Genomic DNA, 17086 nt, shown 5'->3' with positions numbered 1-17086 from the left:
GGGCACGCAACAGGGATGACGGGGAAAAAAGGCCGCCTGCCTCTTCCCCCTCCGCCAGCGACTCGGGCTTGGGGGCTAGCCGCCCCGAGAGCCGCTCTGAGGGCAGCTGGGCTGGCTCACACAGGCACGCTCCTTCCCCTCTCTGGGCAGCCGCCTCCCCAGTGCAAGACAGTCTGTGTTCCGCCCATCACCCCGGCATCTGGGGGGTTGTGAATATCAACTGCTCGCGAAGCGCTCAGTGACGTGCCTCTTTTTCATCAGGTGTCCCACTAGAAATTCCTTCCCACCGAGCGATGCTGAGAACGGCCAGGAACCTCTGCCTGGCGCCTGTCCACTTGGCCTGGTCCCCTGCCTTTCCTGCCAGGACCTCAGCCGTATTCCCCTGGGAAGTGGTGTTTGTCCCCCCTCGACAGGTGGGGGACTAACCCAAGGGCACACAGCAAGTCAGTAGCAGAGCCTGGAATAGAACCTAGGAGTCCCAGCCTTACCACTGGGCCATGCTTCCTGTGGCCAGCGGCTGCGAGGTCTCCCCCAGCCCTGGCAGCTGGGCTCCGAAAGCAGCAGTCACGCGGGACACTCACCAGCAGATGAGGCCAGCCACCACAGCCGTCCAGGTGACACAGCAGGAGTTGGGCCGCTTGGTCTCGGACTCCTCATCTCGTTTGCAGCTACACAGGCAGATCAGGTAGATGGTGAGGAAGAGCAGGTTGAGGCCGAGGCAGACGGCAGCCACCAGGCCCAGGAACAGCAGGGACTAAGCAAGGGAGAGACGCCAGAGTCAGTGCACGCTCCATGCAGGCTGCACAGTACCACGGCTCGGGACGCGAGAGCAAAGCGAAGGCGCCCGAGGTCCTCGGTTTGCAGGCTCCCTAGAAAGGGCCAATGCCGGCGGGGGGCTGCTCACCACCATCCGCTGGGCTCCAGCGGTGACCAGCTCGCACTCAGCACTGGGAAAATCCGCAGCCCCCTCCCACGGCTGCGAAGAGCAGCAGTTGATGAAACACCCCAGCCCCAGAGCTCCAAAGCACGAGGCATCTCCCAGCCCACGGCGAGCCACTTCTGGTCTAGGCGTGCCCAGCCTGGAGAAGGGGCCTGTTCACACACAGCCCAGACAAGCGCACACTCAGGTCCTAACACGGCGGCAAGGCGGTCGGAGTGGGGAGGTCTCTGACCAGAGCTGCCCCAGCCTAAGAGGCTGCAGCTCTGTCCTGGGCTGGAGAGACGATGCTGTAGAAAGCGCCCGATCCAGCCCTTTTAGCGAGACCTCCCCCAGCCAGTGGGCACCTCGAGACTCAGCGATCCTGGCCGATGATGGGCACTTGCCCTCCCCAAGGGGGTACTCCGGCTGAGAGACGGGAGCGGGTGTGTGCTTGTGTGATGCAAGCGCTGGAGACCAAAGCCCTCTCCACCCATGGAGCAAGGCCAGCCCAGGCAGCTGTCGTGCAAGCTGCCCGTAGACCATTCACCCTGCTAGCGTACCTCGCCCGGCCTGGAAGGAACAGCCTCGGGACCAGGGGCGACGTGAGGTTCAATCCACGGCCAATCAGAGCCTATGGGACAGGGAACGGCCGAGGGGAGCTGCACCGAGCATGGCAGACAGATGGGAGCAGCTCTCCGTCCCTGCCAACTGGGCCAGACCCAGCCGAGTAGCCTAGACGGAAAAGGCCCCTAATCCCACCGCACTGAGCCAGCCATGGCCTCCACCTCGGCTGTATTTAGAGCATTTGCTAGTGGTCAGCAAACATGCCTGTCCCTTAGTTGGTGTGTGCTGGGCATCGGGCTCTTTTCCTCGGGGAATTCACTTGGTGCATAGTTCACGAGTGTCCTGGTGCTGCCTCATCCCAGCCAGCCCTGGAGCCTCAGGGAGATTTCTGTGGGTGCACTCCTCCCCCAGGCACAAACACGCAGCCCTGCCAACTGGCACCCATCACGCATTTACCCTCTGCCAGCATTCAAACGGTAACAGCTTCACAGGGCTGGGAGGGACCTCGAGAGGTCGGCTAGTTCAGCCCCCTGCACTCAGGGCAGGACCAAATACTGTCTAGCCCATCCCTGACAGGTGTTTGTCCAACCTGCTCTTAAAGATCTCCAATGCTGGAGATTCCACCACCTCCCTAGGCAATTTATTCCAGTGCTTAACCACCCTGACAGGACGTTTTTCCTAACGTCCAACCTAAACCGCCCTTGCTGCAAATGAAGCCCATTGCTTCTTTCCTATCCTCAGAGGTTAACAGGAACAATTTTTCTCCCTCCTCCTTGTAACAACCTTTTATGTCCATGAAAACTGTTATGTCCCCTCTCAGTCGTCTCTTCTCCAGACTAAACAAACCCAAGTTTTTCAATCTTCCCTCATAGCTCATGTTTTCTAGACCTTCGATCGTTTTTGTTGCTCTTCTCTGGACTTTCACCAATTTGTCCACATCTTTCCTGAAATGCGGTGCCCAGAACTGGACACAATAGTCCAGCTGAGGCCTAATCAGTGCGGAGTAGAGCGGAAGAATTACTTCTCGTGTCTGTCCTACAACACTTCTGCTAATACATCCCAGAATGATGTTCACTTTTTCTGCAACAGCGTTACACTGTTGACTCATATTTAGCTTGTGATCCACTCTGACCCCCAGATCCCTTTCCGCAGTACTTCTTCCTAGGCAGTCATTTCCCATTTGTATGTGTGCAACTGATTGTTCCTTCCTAAATGCATTTGTCCTGATTGAATTTCATCCTATTTACTTCAGACCATTTCTCCAGTTTGTCCAGATCATTTTGAATTTTAATCCTATCCTCCAAAGCAATTGCAACCCCTCCCAGCTTAGTATCGTCTGCAAACTTTATAAGTGTTTGCTCTATGCAAGTATCTAAATCATTGATGAAAATATTGAACAGAACTGGACCCAGAGCTGATCCCTGCAGGACCCCTTGATATGCCCTTCCAGCCTGACTGTGAACCACTGATAACTACTCTCTGGGAACGGTTTTCCAACCAGTTTTGCACCCACCTTATAGTAGCTCCTTCTAGGTTGTATTTCCCTAGTTTGTTTATGAGAAGATCATGCAAGACAGTACCCAAAGCCTTACTTAAGTCAAGATATACCACCTCTACACTACCCCTCTAGTCACAAAACTTGTTACCCTGTCAAAGAAAGCTATCCAGTTGGTTTGACATGATTTGTTCTTGACAAATCCATGCTGCTACTTATCACCTTATTCTCTTCTAGGTGTTTGCAAACTGATTGCTTGATTATTTGCTCCATTATCTTTCCAGGTACTGAAGTTAAGCTGGCCTGTCTAATTCCCCGGGAGTTTCTTTATCCCCCTTCTTATAGATTGGCACTATTTGCCTTCTTAAAGTCCTCTGGAATCTCTCCCATCTTCCAGGAGTTTGCAAAGATAATCGCTAATGGCTCAGAGATCTCCTCATTCAGCGCCTTAAGTATTCTAGGATGGGTTTCATCAGGCCTTGTCTAAGTAATTTTTAACTTGTCCTTTCCTTTCTTGTCAACTTCTCCCAGTCTCTTCTCACATGGTACAGGTACAGTTACACTGCATACTCCTGAGGGAATTCTGTGCCAAAATATTAAAAATTCTGCGCACAATATTTTAAAATTCTACAAGTTTTATTTGTCAAATCAATGTGGAGGCTCCAGCATGGCATTGGGGAGCACAGGCCACTGGTTGCACAGAAGTGGGAGATCACTCTGCAGCTCCCCCCCAGGACACGGACTCAGCGGTGAAGCTGCACCCAACCCTGACACAGCTCAAGGACCGGGCCTGCCCCAGAAACACCCAGAGCCCTGCCCCTCCAGGCCAGGTGTGGGCAGGCAGGCTCAGCAAGGTAGGATCCAGGTGTGGAGGGGCTTAGTGTGGGGCGAGACGGTTCTGTGTGGGGCAATCTGGGTGCGGGCAGCTCAGTGGGAGAGTCAGGTGCGGGGGGGATCTGGATGCACAGGGGCTTGTTGTGGGTTCTGGGTGCAACAGTAAGGGGACTCTGCAGGGGGTCCAGGTGAAGGTGGTTGGGGCTTGTCAGGGTGGTCCCGGTGCAGGGGGAGTGGGACTCATCGGGGGGTGAGGCTCGGTGGGGGGGACTGGGCATGAGGGGGTCTGGATGCACGGGGGTTGGGCGGATGGAGGAGCAGTTCCCTGTACAGGGATCCCTCCCCCTGCAGCTGAGGTGCAATGGGTGCAGGAAGCGGTGCAGTGGGAGTTTGCAGAGATTCCCGCAGCTGGGGAGAAATCTGGGGGTGGGTCTGACCCAGCCCCCGATGCTGTGCAGGGAAAGAGGAAGTTCCGTCCTCCCTAGCCTAGCTGGGACTAGCAGCTGAGCCTGGCACAGGGTAGGAGCCACCAGCCGAGTCATCTCCAGTCTCACCCCCTGCCCCACAGTGATTTACCTCTCTGCTGGCTGCTCTGGGCACCTGAAACATACGGCTGGGGAGGGTCATATAACCACTCCTGGGGCTTCCCTTTGCTTCCCTGTCAGAAAGTCATTTTTCTGCAGGGAAGCAAAGACATCTGCAGGGGACATACATTCTGCGGATGTGCAGTGGCGCAGGAAAAACAGGAGTAACTTAGAAAAAGGGTGCTCTCGACTCAGGTTAGCAGCTCGAGTTCAAACCTGTAAGGCAGCCGGAGGTGGAGCTGGAGCGGCTACCTGGAGCTAAAAGCCATTGTGGTGTCTGTGCTGCTATTTGAACCCGAGTTCAGAACCCCGTCTGCAGTGCAGACACACCCTAAACGGCTACGCCTTGTGCTGAAGCTCCAGGCTACGCAAGCGCTGGCTGCCCAGGAAGCAGCTCTTTCCCTTGCTCAGTGGATGTGCCACATGCCCCAGTCTTGCTCCCCGCGTCCCAGACCAGCTGGTGGCCCAGCTGAGCACGGCAGCCGAACTGCCGTCCTGAGCACGTCACGCAAACGGTGACAACTGGCCTTTCCCTCCAGTCGCCTGGCTCTGTTTCTAGGTGCTCACCATGGAGTCAAGAATAACTGCTCCCAAGCCAGGGCCGGGGAGGTGGAAAAGTGCGGCCAGACACAGACACTGACGAGCCCAGACACAAAGCCAGGAATGCGCCCCAAGGTGCCTACTCACACCTGGCGGGCGATTTACCGGTCACCCTGTTACATGGGGGCGCCGCAGCCAGCATGAGATGCAGCAGGCAAGCACATGAACCCCAGACACCGGTTATCTTCCCTGCCCGGCTACCCCAAGAGCCAGCACCATGGCCCCCACTCCAGAGTCAGGAGCATCTCCTCCTGAGCCAGGCCCCAAGACATGGGTCCCCCCATGGGAGGTCACCTTCCCTTACAGATATTTATCCACCTGGCAGGCAGCAAGGCAGCTGAACTGCTCTTGGGCACTTGCTCAAATCGCCCGCCCGGGCCCTCCCCGCAGGCATCTCCACCTGAGAGCACGGAAGACAGTACCGAGCACGGCACCCTGCTCAGTTCCTGCATGCAACGTATCTCACCCCCCTGCAGCCACAGCCCCCGCTCCCTACACACCCCCTGCAGCCCGGGCTGCTGCGATGGGCTCGGCACATCGTTCCCTCTTCAGCCAGCGCAGGATGTGCCTGGCAAGGTGCCCCTGTTTCACACATGGAGCCTCTGGCTCCCCTGGTTTGCGAGCTGCCAGTTCAGGGGGTCTGGTTCTGATCTAAGGCCTGCCACGCTGAAGGCACAAGAGCCTCAGACCAATCTCTGCCCTCATCGGTCTCCATTAGATATCGAGTGAGACGCACGAGCCGATGACCCTCACCCCCCATTCGACATGGGGGAAGGCAGCGCCAGATGCATGGGATCTCCCCCATCCCAGAGCAACGCCACCTGCATCCCCTGTCCCAGGCTCTCCGGCTCAGCTGTTCCTGTTGCTTGTTCCCCCCCGGACTCCCCCTGCTCCGCTCCATTAGCGGCTGCATTAATACCACAAGCAACAGCAGGAAAAGAGTGAATCCGATGAGAGCCAGAGTTGATGCAAGTGAAAGCTGACATGTGACCAGACAATACCACGAGCATAACTGCCCCCAGCCAGGGCATCTGCTACCTTCCCGTCCAGCAAATGTACCAAATCCAGAGGGCAGGTCACCATCACGGGACCTAACCAAGACCTATCTTCTAGATGGAGGCCAGCAGGACCCATTCCTGGCCCATCCCGCATGAGGCATTCTTACTGGGTCACGTACGGCAGAACCCCTCTTTTACAAACTAACGGGGGATTGAGAAGTTCATAAAAAAATCGACAGTCACACAACAGAACATCCCCGAGTTCCAGCCGGCGTGCTGCGTCGCTGCTCTCCTGCCCGGCGACCACGGCGAAGCCACGACGCCCTGTTCTCCATCAATGTCGCTGTTATGGGATTCCCCACCCCAGTCCTGGTCAGGAGAAACGATTGGGAGAGATGGGCACCTGTAAGCGTGGGGCTCACAAAATCGAGGTTCTGCTCGCAGATGGTTGGGGCTGGTTCTAGAGCAACATTTGTCAGGGCAGGGGGTGGGTTAGTGGAGGAGCAGCCTGTATGGGACAGACCAGACAGCAGGGAAACACACAGTAACTAGGGGGCAAGAGCACATCCACTGGCTCCCGCTCCCCCGCCTTCCTGCCCCCCAGCGTGACCCAAGGCGGGACTGTCCCCACTTGAAGGGGTGTCTCCTTTCACCAGGCGCTAAGGATTCTCCAAAACAGCAAGCATGTATTAAGCGCCTCCAGCACGCTAATCACCCTGCAAGACAGACAGTGGCGCAGTCCCTGCCACAGGCATCATGCAATCCACTAGCTAGAGTGCTCCAAGAATCGGGCTCCAGACTTCCCGAAGGATGCCTGGAGAGGAGGGTGTATCTGGTTGAATTGCCTCTCGTTCGTGCTACAAGTCGGTTAGAGCGTGGGGCTGCTTCCTGGCTAGTTACAGGTTGTCATTAAAGAGATCGATTGACATCTTAATGGCTTGTATCGTCCCCCTGAAGCGCAGTGGCCTGCCGTGACCTTTTCAGTATTCCACATTTTGATTAAGTGGCGTCTCAGGCCCCTCTGTGCAGGCTGCTGAAGCCATAAAGCAGGGAGCGGGTCACCGAATTCGAAGAAGGGCAAAGTGGTCCCATAATTCAGGGAGCACATGACACATTAACAATAGAGGCCTCGTTCATTACAGGGCTGGACAGGGCAAGAATGGGTTTCTAGTGAAAGGGACGTAGATCCAGCGCCACTCATCCATCTTCCTCCATGACAGAGAGAGAGAGAGAGAGAGAGAGAGAGAGAGAGAGTGTGTGTGTGTGTGTGTGTGTGTGTGAGAGAGAGAGAGAGAGAGATCCACACAACAATCTTCACACAAACGATGGCTCACATTTGCAACGGTTCCAGTGTAAATGGCTGGTCACACAGCGAACCCCCTCCTGGATCGAGGGGAAGAGACGCACAGCCCCAGACCCAACACTGACCCTGCGCAGCTCTGCCTCACTTTCCCCACCCATGAAGCAGGGCCAGTCTGTTCCCCGCCCGGCAGGGGGTGCGTTAGGGTGTGACTCTTGCTGTCCCTTTCCACCAGGGATTTCCCACCCCAGATTTTTGGCACCTGACCAGCTTCCTAGATCCTGCGGAGCTCTCACCTCCCACCCAGCGTGGGGCCAGCCAGGGAGGAGATACGGAGCCAGAGCATCGTCCGCGCGTCGCTCGTATTCCACCGCCGTGTTTCCCGGAACCACAACATGGCGCCAGTTCCAGGGGGCTCCACAGCCCTGGAGCCTTTCATGAAACTGTCGTTATGTGGCTGAAAGGAGAAAGGGCCCAAAACATCCTCCGGTGCAGTGTGGGGCCTTGGGGCTGACGTGCTGGTCCCAGGATACGAGAGAGGTTACCGCAGCCGCCTCATCTCTCTTTAAACTATCATTCGACTGCAGCCTGAAAAGAGTCCTGGGGGAGAATCGTGGATTGAGCTTCCAAGCCCAGATGGGCCGGGGTTCTATGGAGCTGAACCTTCCGGTGTCAGCCACATGGGCCCCCCCTCCCTGCGGTTCTCCCCCCGCCCCCGCGGTGCTGTGGGAACTAAACACACGCTAACAAGTTGCAGACCCTGCTACTGCACCCCCTCCGCCTGCCCAGCCATTTCCCAGCACCGAGGGCTCCAGGGTCGTTAGCGGCCCCGCTTGCCTGCCAAGCCCGATCGAATCTAAGAGGCTGGCTTCGATTACTCCAGCTAATGCAGGCCAGAGCGCGGGAGGAGGCTGCTGGGGAAAGCCACGCTGCAGGGCTCTTTGTTAAGGAGTTCTCCGCCTGAGCGGAAAGGGAGAATACACCAGCAGGAATCATTTCTCTCCGTAACGGGCAATTACTCCTGCAGTCCTAACGAACAGTGCCAGCGCCTCCCCACCCAGGGCTCTCCATTTCCAGAGCTGTAATTCCCCTATAGATGGGCTGGCCCACGACAGCCATCACAGACATTCCAGCTTACATGAGGAACTCAACATGGTGATTCAAGCACAGGCCCCCACTGATCGGGGCCATCTTTACCAGGGGGTGGGTCACAGAGAGACGACAGGTCCCAGCATGCAGTGCTCCAGCTTGAGCGGAGCAGCGGATTGAGGGTTGCATGCTATGTCTGCCAGGGTCAAACCTCCATGGTCCAGATGTGGGCAGCTGTGATTCATTCCCACGCAGGGCCAATCGGGGCAGGCCCCAGGCTCCTGGCATGTTACCAACACAGGCTCCCTGCCCTCCACCGGGCAAGGACTTGGCACTGCCCCAGTGACCAGAACCTATCGAAGAAAAGGGAGAGGAGCGCATGGCATGCAATCCACACCGCAGAACGTACAGCTTCACCGAACGCTCAACCAACCTGCGGAACTCATTGCCAGGGGATGCCGTGAAGGCCACAGGTATAACTGGGCTCAACAAAGAATTAGACCCGTTCCTGGAGGATAGATCCATCAATGGCTATTAGCCAAGATGGTCAGGGACACCAGGCCATGGTCAGTGTCCCGAAGCCTCTGACTGACAGAAGCTGGGGCTGGATTGCTCAACGATTGCCCTGTTCTGTTCGTTCCCTCTGAAGCACCTGGCTCCAGCCACTGTCGAAAGACAGGACACTGGGCTAGGTGGGCCGTCCTTGTGACACACGGCGGGCATCCCTGGAAGTTTCGTGTCCTCAGCCGTGCCCGGGCAAGGCCTTCCTCAGCAGCACCGCACGGGCCCTGCCACAGAGGCAGGCAGCAATCACCCTGCAGGGCGTGACCCTCTCCCAGGGAGGCATAGAGGGGAGCTCATCGCAGGACGGTCCCATGGGTACGGCACTGGACGGGGCCTCAGAAACCGCGGGTTCTACCCCTGGCTTGGCACAACCGTGGGCAACTCACTGCCCTGCTCTGTCGGGTCTGCGAGCTCACTGGGGCAGGGACTCTCTCACCCTGCACACTGCAGCCCCCCCTAAGGCATTACACTGGTGCAATACAAGTCCTGACACACAACGGCCCAGGCAGACGCCACCTTCCTTTAGCTTCCAGTTCCCCTATATTTAACGCCTCCCTTCCCGGATCGGGAAACCTCAGAGCATGACTGGCTGATGACAGTGACTCAGGTTAACTCCTGATGCTGACCCCCCTCCAGCAGGGATCTTCTCCCACTCCCTTCCTCAGCCAGAGGCAGGCCCACGTCCTGCTCGGCCTGCCCTTTTTTTTTTTTTGGTGCACTCGTCACTGCATATTTTTATTCCAACCTTTGTCAGCCGTTCACCTGCTCCTAGGGGCAGGGAGCAGCCGCAGCTCTGCACTGCTCCGGGGCAGCTAGCGAGGAACAGAGTGAGCCCAGTGACAAGGAGAAGGGGAAAGCAGCTCTGATCACCTGGCGACAGCCAGTCTGGTACCGAGCCTGCAGCTTCCATCAGCCCGAATTTCCGCTCCTCCATCTCGCTTCCCGATAGCGGCTCTCTGAAGGGGGGACGCCCCCACCCCCTCCGGTTTCAATAAAGCCCCGGTTGTCCCGTCGGCTCCCCACCTGCTATTGCATCAGTGGAGGAGCTGGTACCAGCCCAGAAATGGCAAGGACCAGGGGCTCTCAGCTCATCGAAAGCCCCATGCTACGGACCCAGCTCCCAAGTCCCAGGATGATTGGCACGCAGACCGGAAAGGGGAGAGGCAGCCGACAAAGTCACAGGCAGGAGAGGAGCTTGGAGCAGCTCAAAGCCGCTGACCGGACTGAGCCGGATCCCAGCGGGAAGGGTGTGAAAAGGTGTCATTTGGAGGCAGGGACAATGATTAACCCGAGGTGACAGAGTACAGGGACCCGGCTTGTTCTGGGGACGTCCTTGGTCAGTTCTTTGCAGTGGGAATCCTGACACCCAGACTGGAACTTGCAACACACTCGCTGACCAGAGGGAGAGTGAGGCCCAGGTTCGTCCCTCCGTTAAAACAGAGCTTTCAGCGAGCACTGGGGCAGAGTCCAGGGGCTGGGATCTCTCCGTGAGGCTACACCCTTGAACTGTGCTGAAGTCTCTATTAGAGAGAGGGTGAAGCGAGGGCCCCGCCTTGCACCCGGTGCTTTCACCTCTGGGGACCCTGGTCAGGAAAAAGAGCCCAGGGCTGGAAGAGCAGGGGACTGCGGGGTCAGGATTTGAGGGGCATCCGCAGAGCTGTGGGGGCGACCCGGGGCTGGAAGAGCAGGTGTGTGGGGGCCGCAGCCCAATCAATCCACTGCAGCCCTGGGATTGTGCGTTATGCAGAAACTTTTCCTGCGAGGACCTGGCTCGAGAGAACCGCTCTGAACAGAGCAGCGATGTTCCAATCACCTGAGCCGCTGCCCTGGTTTCCGCAGCCCTCCCCCAGGCTAAGCCAGTGCCCCCCACCCACCCAGGGGGAAGAGTTTTCAAACACTTTCCCTGCAGCTCCCAGGGGACGTGGACCCAGCAGCTTGGTTGGCACAGGAAGTGACACAAGCAGCAGTAGACGTCCCCGGGGGCAGCCGGGCGAGCAAGTGCTCACTGGGAGATTGGCCTCCACAGATCCCCTCCCTCGTGGTGCAAGGGGCAGCCAGTGCACACTGGGCCTGGGCCCAGCCAGTAGCTCAGAGCAGAGCTGCGGGACACTGGGGTTGCACAAGAAAGTCGTTCCCGCCACGTCCTCCCCCTCCCGCTGCACACGCTCCTCTGGGGGGAGGTGGGGCTGATAAACAGGGCATCAGGGTCATCCAGCAAAGAAGCGGTGGTTCTGTTGTAGAGCAGAGACTGGTGGTTCTTCTCTGGAGCCCTGGGCTTTCCCAGCTGGACTGGTCCCCAGCCCCCCCAGCACACAATGTCCAAAGGGAGTGAGACAGAAACCTGGCACGTCGGGGGTCGGGGCTTAGACCTCCAGCTACGATCGTCGGTTAAACCACGCCCGTGCCCATGGGATAGGCGCGCCGTCACACCACGCAGTACTGCGTCGGCACCAAAGCGTGGCACAGGTCCGACCCAATCCTCACACCCCTCCAGGAGAAAGCCTCGCTGTGCCTGGACACCACGGGACCGGTCCGCCCCCGGCCCCATACACATCTCCCCGGGCACCACGGGACCGGTCCGCCCCCGGCCCCATACACATCTCCCTGGACACCACGGGACCGGTCCGCCCCCGGCCCCATACACATCTCCCCGGGCACCACGGGACCGGTCCGCCCCCGGCCCCATACACATCTCCCCGGGCACCACGGGACCGGTCCGCCCCCGGCCCCATACACATCTCCCTGGACACCACAGGACCGGTCTGCCCCCGGCCCCGCACACATCTCCCTGGGCACAGACAGCCAGGCTCAGTCTGGAGCTGGCAAACTCCCGTCTTTACGCCTGTGTTCGAAGAGGCTGTGTAGAAGAGAAACCAGATCCTCGGGGCGTCTGCGAAAGCCCCCCCAAGAGCACCGGTGTCGTGTGCCCGCAGCAGCTTCTGCCTGACGCGAGTGGACAGTGCTGCCACTGCCAGCGTACTCAGCCTGAGACCCATCCCAGCGCCAAGCCCTCGATTCCCGGCAGCCACAGGGCCAAACCCAGCCAGGCGGACGAGCTGTGCTCCTTTCAATGGAGACCTTGCCACAACCCTGCAGCACTTCCCCTCCCACCCAGGTAACAGCGCTGCATACTGGCTCATCCCCACTATGGCTGGCTTCCATTCCCCCCCCGCCCCGCCGCACGCTACCCCAGAGGTGGCCGCATTTCTGCACACTTCCTGTAAGGTGCTATGAAAATGTCATCCACGACCTACATCCCCAGCACCCCCCTCCTCCCCACGAGCAGCACCGTGCACTCACTCAGCAGCAGCCGCTGGGCTCCGAGCAGCAGAAAACCCGCCCGACACCTTTGCACGGAAGGTGAGAGGGCTGCAAAGGGCTTCCTGTGCGCGGCTGTATTGTTTGAAGGTTTCCTTCCTGCCCAGCCTGGTTTGGCACAGCCATGCTTATTAGTGAGCAGATACGATCTTATCGAGGCAGCTGGAATCGAGTGCACCACCGGCTCCTGATGGCACGAGACCAAGCAGGAACCGCTCCCCCCAAATTATCGATGGCAGATAACGGGCAGCCTCCACAGGGCTCCCTGGAGAGAACCGCACGGGATTCAGAGCAAAGCAAGGGCTGGTGCGCTTTGCAGTTCTGATTACACTGCAGCCGACTCGACCCCATTGAGTAGCCCCTCCGAAAGGGCTGTGGAGTGCCGAATGGAGCCGTGAGGGGCGCTCCTCCTGGGGAGCGGTGGGTTCATGGTGGGGAGGATTAAAGAAGAAAAATCATAGCCATACACGTCTGTATGGTGTCTTTCAGCCATGAGTGCTTTGCGGACTATATGCAGGCAGCACCAGGGAAGTGCGGCCAGCCCTGGGGAGGAGCGCACCGAATAGGGGTGCGAGTGGTGTGTTTTTAGCAGAGGACAGCGGGACAGGCCCCTAACTCATGGGGACTGGTGTCCACAGGCAACAGACCGGAGCTTGGGGCAGGGGGCAGAGCTCCATTTGGTGGTGCTACAACTCCTCCTGGCTGGAACGGGCCCTGCTTTAGGCCGGAGTGGGAGCAGGCGGGGCCCTTCAGACAGGAACTAAGCCCCAGCGAGGGGGCTGGCGCACAGCACGAGGGGGAGAACAGGACGGCGGCTCTGGCAGAGAAGCTGGTAACGCCGAGGCTGGCTCTACCCGGCTCGGTGGGCTGGTCCATCCCGAGCTTACCTCGGCTTCCCGCACAGTGCTACATTCAGTGTCCACAGACCCCGGGACACTCTCCTAAGGGCGGCCCTGGGCTCCCAACGGATCTCAGAGCCCCTGTGCTCTGATCACCCAGAGCCGCTCCGACGCTGCAGGGCCAGGTCTCGAAGCCACCAGCCAAGTCCCATGTCCACGTGGCACATTCTGAGCAGGCCTGTATCCCAGGAAGGAGAACTGGGGCCCACCCACCGCGTCAGGGACGGAGCCACACGCACCAGGAGGGAGGAGTTAGCCCTCGCCCGGGTCCACGCTCCAGCTAACCAGCACCTCATCCGTCACCTTCTGGTTATAGCCCTGCAGGCCTAGCACCGCCAGCACCCTCCTCCATCGGCAGCAGCCCACACCCAGCCCTCCGGGGCCTGTCCAGCACCGATCAGAACAAGCGATTCCAGTCACAGGCACCCCACCGCCCACCTGGTAGCTACTCAGAGCCGTCCACTGTGCTGCCAGCGACCTCTAGCCGCTTACCAGCCCCCATTAGCTTCCTCACGCCGCGCCACTTTTCCCTGGTGGAGAAGCTCATGGGAGGCAGGACCCCCACCCCGATGCACCAGTCAGGCTCCAAAGTACCTTGTACCTTTTGTTAAACAGACACTCAGAGCCACAAACCAAGCCAGGGTGGGCACTAGGAGAGCACGGGGAACTTCCCAGCACTTCACCAGCACCAACGGCCGGGCATTTGTCCTCCACATAGCCCAACAGTGCTTAAAGGGACACGCCAGGCTACCCAGGTTGCTCAAAAAGAGCCATCTTTGCAGGTGTTTGTGAGCAACCCAGCAGGCGAAATCAACAAAGGAGGGGGGAAGAACTCGAAGTGGCTTTTCCTCGCAGAGGAACCTGCTCCCTGCATTTCGCCCAGCCAGGCCGGTGAAGTGGACCAGTCGCATCCTGGTTCTCGTGCTCCAATTCTGACGTACCGACCCGCCTGGCCTTCCCGTATTGCCCAACGGCCAGACGGGGTCCCAGTGCGAGAGTCACTGCTCGAGCTCAAAGCTGAGATACTTGGGTTTCAGGTGCAAATTCAAAAACAATGTTCTCAATTAGTCCCCCTTCCACTCCCCCCACCAGCCATGCCACTCCCCATTTTGCCAACAGCCGCCATTCAAGCTGTGTGTGGAGCTAGCTGCCTTCATCTCACAGACAGGTAGTAAGAAAAGGACGCATCTAACCCCACAGGCTTGTGCTTAAAGCCCTGCATTCAATTAGCACGGGTTGGAATCAGCAGGTTTTCCAGGGTAATTGGAAACCTTTGGCCACTCGCTGTCAATCATCGACTGTGTATAATTTTTTGCGTTTCTATAATGACTTGCAACTCAAAGTACTTTGGGACTTATGCCGAGGCGGCACCCCTGAAATGCAGCCACCTCTGGGGTGGAGGGTGGCAGTCAACCAGCAAAGAGTACAACAGCGTCATAGGAAGGGGGATAATGACAATGCAGTAACTTTTAATGTCTCATCCAAGGGCCCAGCCCCTAACAAACAACATGGCGCTGTCTGAAGGCCTTCGGAGACTCTGGGAGTCAGCGCCATTGGGTTTCAACCTGGGGTTCTCTCCCGGAGGTGACTGAGCTGTCCCCTGCCAACAAAGCACAAAAGCCAAGACGCTCTCTGTAGCACACCCACAAGGACAGGGCTGGCAGTGCAGGGCCAGGAGGGCTAGCGATGCACAGAGGAGGGACAGGTAGGACTGGCAGTGGGAGGGTGCAAAAGGGTCAGTCAGAGGGACGGAGCTAGTAGCAGGACCGATGGCTGGAAGAAGAGCTGTGCCATTGCCCACGTCCCCCGCTTTCCAGCATCTCTCCGTCACCGGCTGCGTCCTCTGCTTTGCTTTGACAGGACAGAAGCCCCCCACGCACCTTGCCGCACTGGAAGAGTATTGCGGGGGGGGGGGAGAGCAGGGGAAAGGGGGTGTGCAGCACAGTAGCTGCCCTGAGAGACACTTGAAGGGGGCTCCAGAAGATGAACTCAAGTAGCCCTTGCACTGCACAGCTCATAACCGTGGCTAGGAGCACGTCCAGGGAGGCAGACGGCGTGTAAACGGCTACTCCAGCCGATCACTCCTTGCACCTACAAAGGTCTGAAAACACCAAAGGGCAGGAGAACACCTGGGCAGCTTCCCACTGGCCCCAAAACTTGTTCCATCCAAAACCTAACATTAAAAAGAGTGGCAACTCCCCTCTTGTGGGTTGTGTTCAGAGGCCCTGCTAGCACAAGAGAGCCCTGGTTTCTGGGTGGCACTAATGAAATCCAATGCTTTAGAGGCCCACGGCGAGCAGAAGAGAAGCAGTGATTTAACGCCCCTTTGTTTGCTTCCCTCCCCCCTTCATTCACAGCAGAAAGACTGACTAGACAGTTGCCATTTCTGCTTTTCTGCCCAGCCTGGGGCAAGGCCTGGGTTGCAAACCCTGCAAGGGGATGTTTCGCTGGGAAGAGAAGAACTTTGCATTTTAAGAAACATTTTGCAGATTTTTTTCTCTCAATAACTAAGTTTGGCCAAACCTTTAATGTGCGCACAACCCCTACAACGCTGGCCCTGGCTAGCGGCTCCCTGCAGCCGCCGCACTCAGAGACACAGCGGAAACGAACAGAACAGGTTCCAACATTAACACAACCGAGTAAATCTCTGATTCTTGCACACAGGAAAGCGTGGTTAGGAGGCAAGAGCCGTTACCTTTGTAAATACCATTTCAGGTGACAACATAATCTGCAGGACTCGGGGAGGGGGTGCCATCCGTGGCCTAGAAATCTGGATTCTCTGCTTACCCTACAGGTTCTTCCCCAGCAGGACACCCCCCAGGAGATAAATATCTGCTCTCCCCCCCCCCTTTTTTTTTAATAGAGCAAACAAAAGGTCCACATGCAGCATGTGTGTGGAGGAAAAAGCTACCTGGAAATTAGAAATTTTCCCATGGGAAACAGGGATGGATTCCACCTCCCCTACTCAGAGCTCCCTCTGATTCCCAGCAAATCCATTTTGTAGCCAGACCTGAAACTTTCCAAAGGTGATTCCCGATTCCCCGTCCCCCCTCCATACAGCCCCACAGGCAAAGCCCGATTGGGTTGGGAAGGTTCAGAGCCACGGCCAGGCTGGGTGCAGAGGCCAGATTTGGGGGAAGGCCTGGGATGCATTAATTTTATTCAGGTTCTTATTGGCGGTACCCAGGCTGCAGGTCGGGGGAGTGGGGGGTAATGAAAAGGGGCCAGCCACTGCCCTGCTAGGGCAGGAACGGGGAGCTCTGGGTACCAGTTTTCTGGTTGCTCCCCTACTGGGGGCGGAAGCTGCCATGGGTTGGCAAGGGGGTGGCTGAGGAGCTGCCGAGCCCGCAGGGTAGGGCGCACGCAGACTGCCCCGGGCACGGGGTTAGCGCGCCAGGGAATCTGCACATGCGGGCGCTGCCCCGGGGAAGTTGGCAGCACACTAGGGTGACCCCGGAGCTGCCCCCCAGGTTCGCAGTGTGCAGAGGGTGGTGGGGGGGTTACACAGGAGGAATGGCCCTGAGATGGCAGGTGGGAATTGACTGCACTGGGGCTTGCAATGCAGGGGGTCTGGGGGGGGGGGCACTAAGGGGGGGGGGGAGAAAGAGACTGAGGGGGCAAGGGCTGAGAGGGCAGCGCATAAAGCTGGGGCACAGGTGCTTGGGAGAGGGAGACGGGGGGGGGGGTTCGGATGCACGGGGGCTGCCGGGGAGGAGAGTCCAGGGAGAAGGGGAGCTGGGTGCACGGGGGCTACTGGGGGGAAGGGGGCTGGGTGCATAGGGGCTGCCAGGGGGAGGGTCCGGGGGCTGCCGGGGAGGAGGGGGACCGGGTGCACCAGGGCTGCCGGGAGGGAGAGTCTGGGAGCTGCCGGGGGGAGGCGGGTTAGGTGCACGGAGGAAAGGGGGGGCCGGGTGCACGGGGC

General features: G+C 58.4%; 1 protein-coding gene across 1 annotated transcript in view; it reads right to left on the bottom strand.

Annotated features, from left to right (window-relative positions):
* Window positions 1-17086, bottom strand: part of TTYH2 (tweety family member 2) — a 45846-nt gene that overhangs the window by 23346 nt on the left and 5414 nt on the right. The window contains exon 2 of the mRNA XM_034790001.1: window positions 582-754. Coding sequence (XP_034645892.1) covers window positions 582-754 — 173 coding nt within the window. The remainder of the gene's footprint in view (window positions 1-581; window positions 755-17086) is intronic.

The sequence above is a fragment of the Trachemys scripta genome, chromosome 14 (assembly GCF_013100865.1).
Source record: "Trachemys scripta elegans isolate TJP31775 chromosome 14, CAS_Tse_1.0, whole genome shotgun sequence".
Lineage (NCBI taxonomy): Eukaryota > Metazoa > Chordata > Testudines > Emydidae > Trachemys > Trachemys scripta.
Note: the sequence above shows the minus strand (reverse complement) of the source record. Positions and strands in the feature narration are given on the sequence as shown.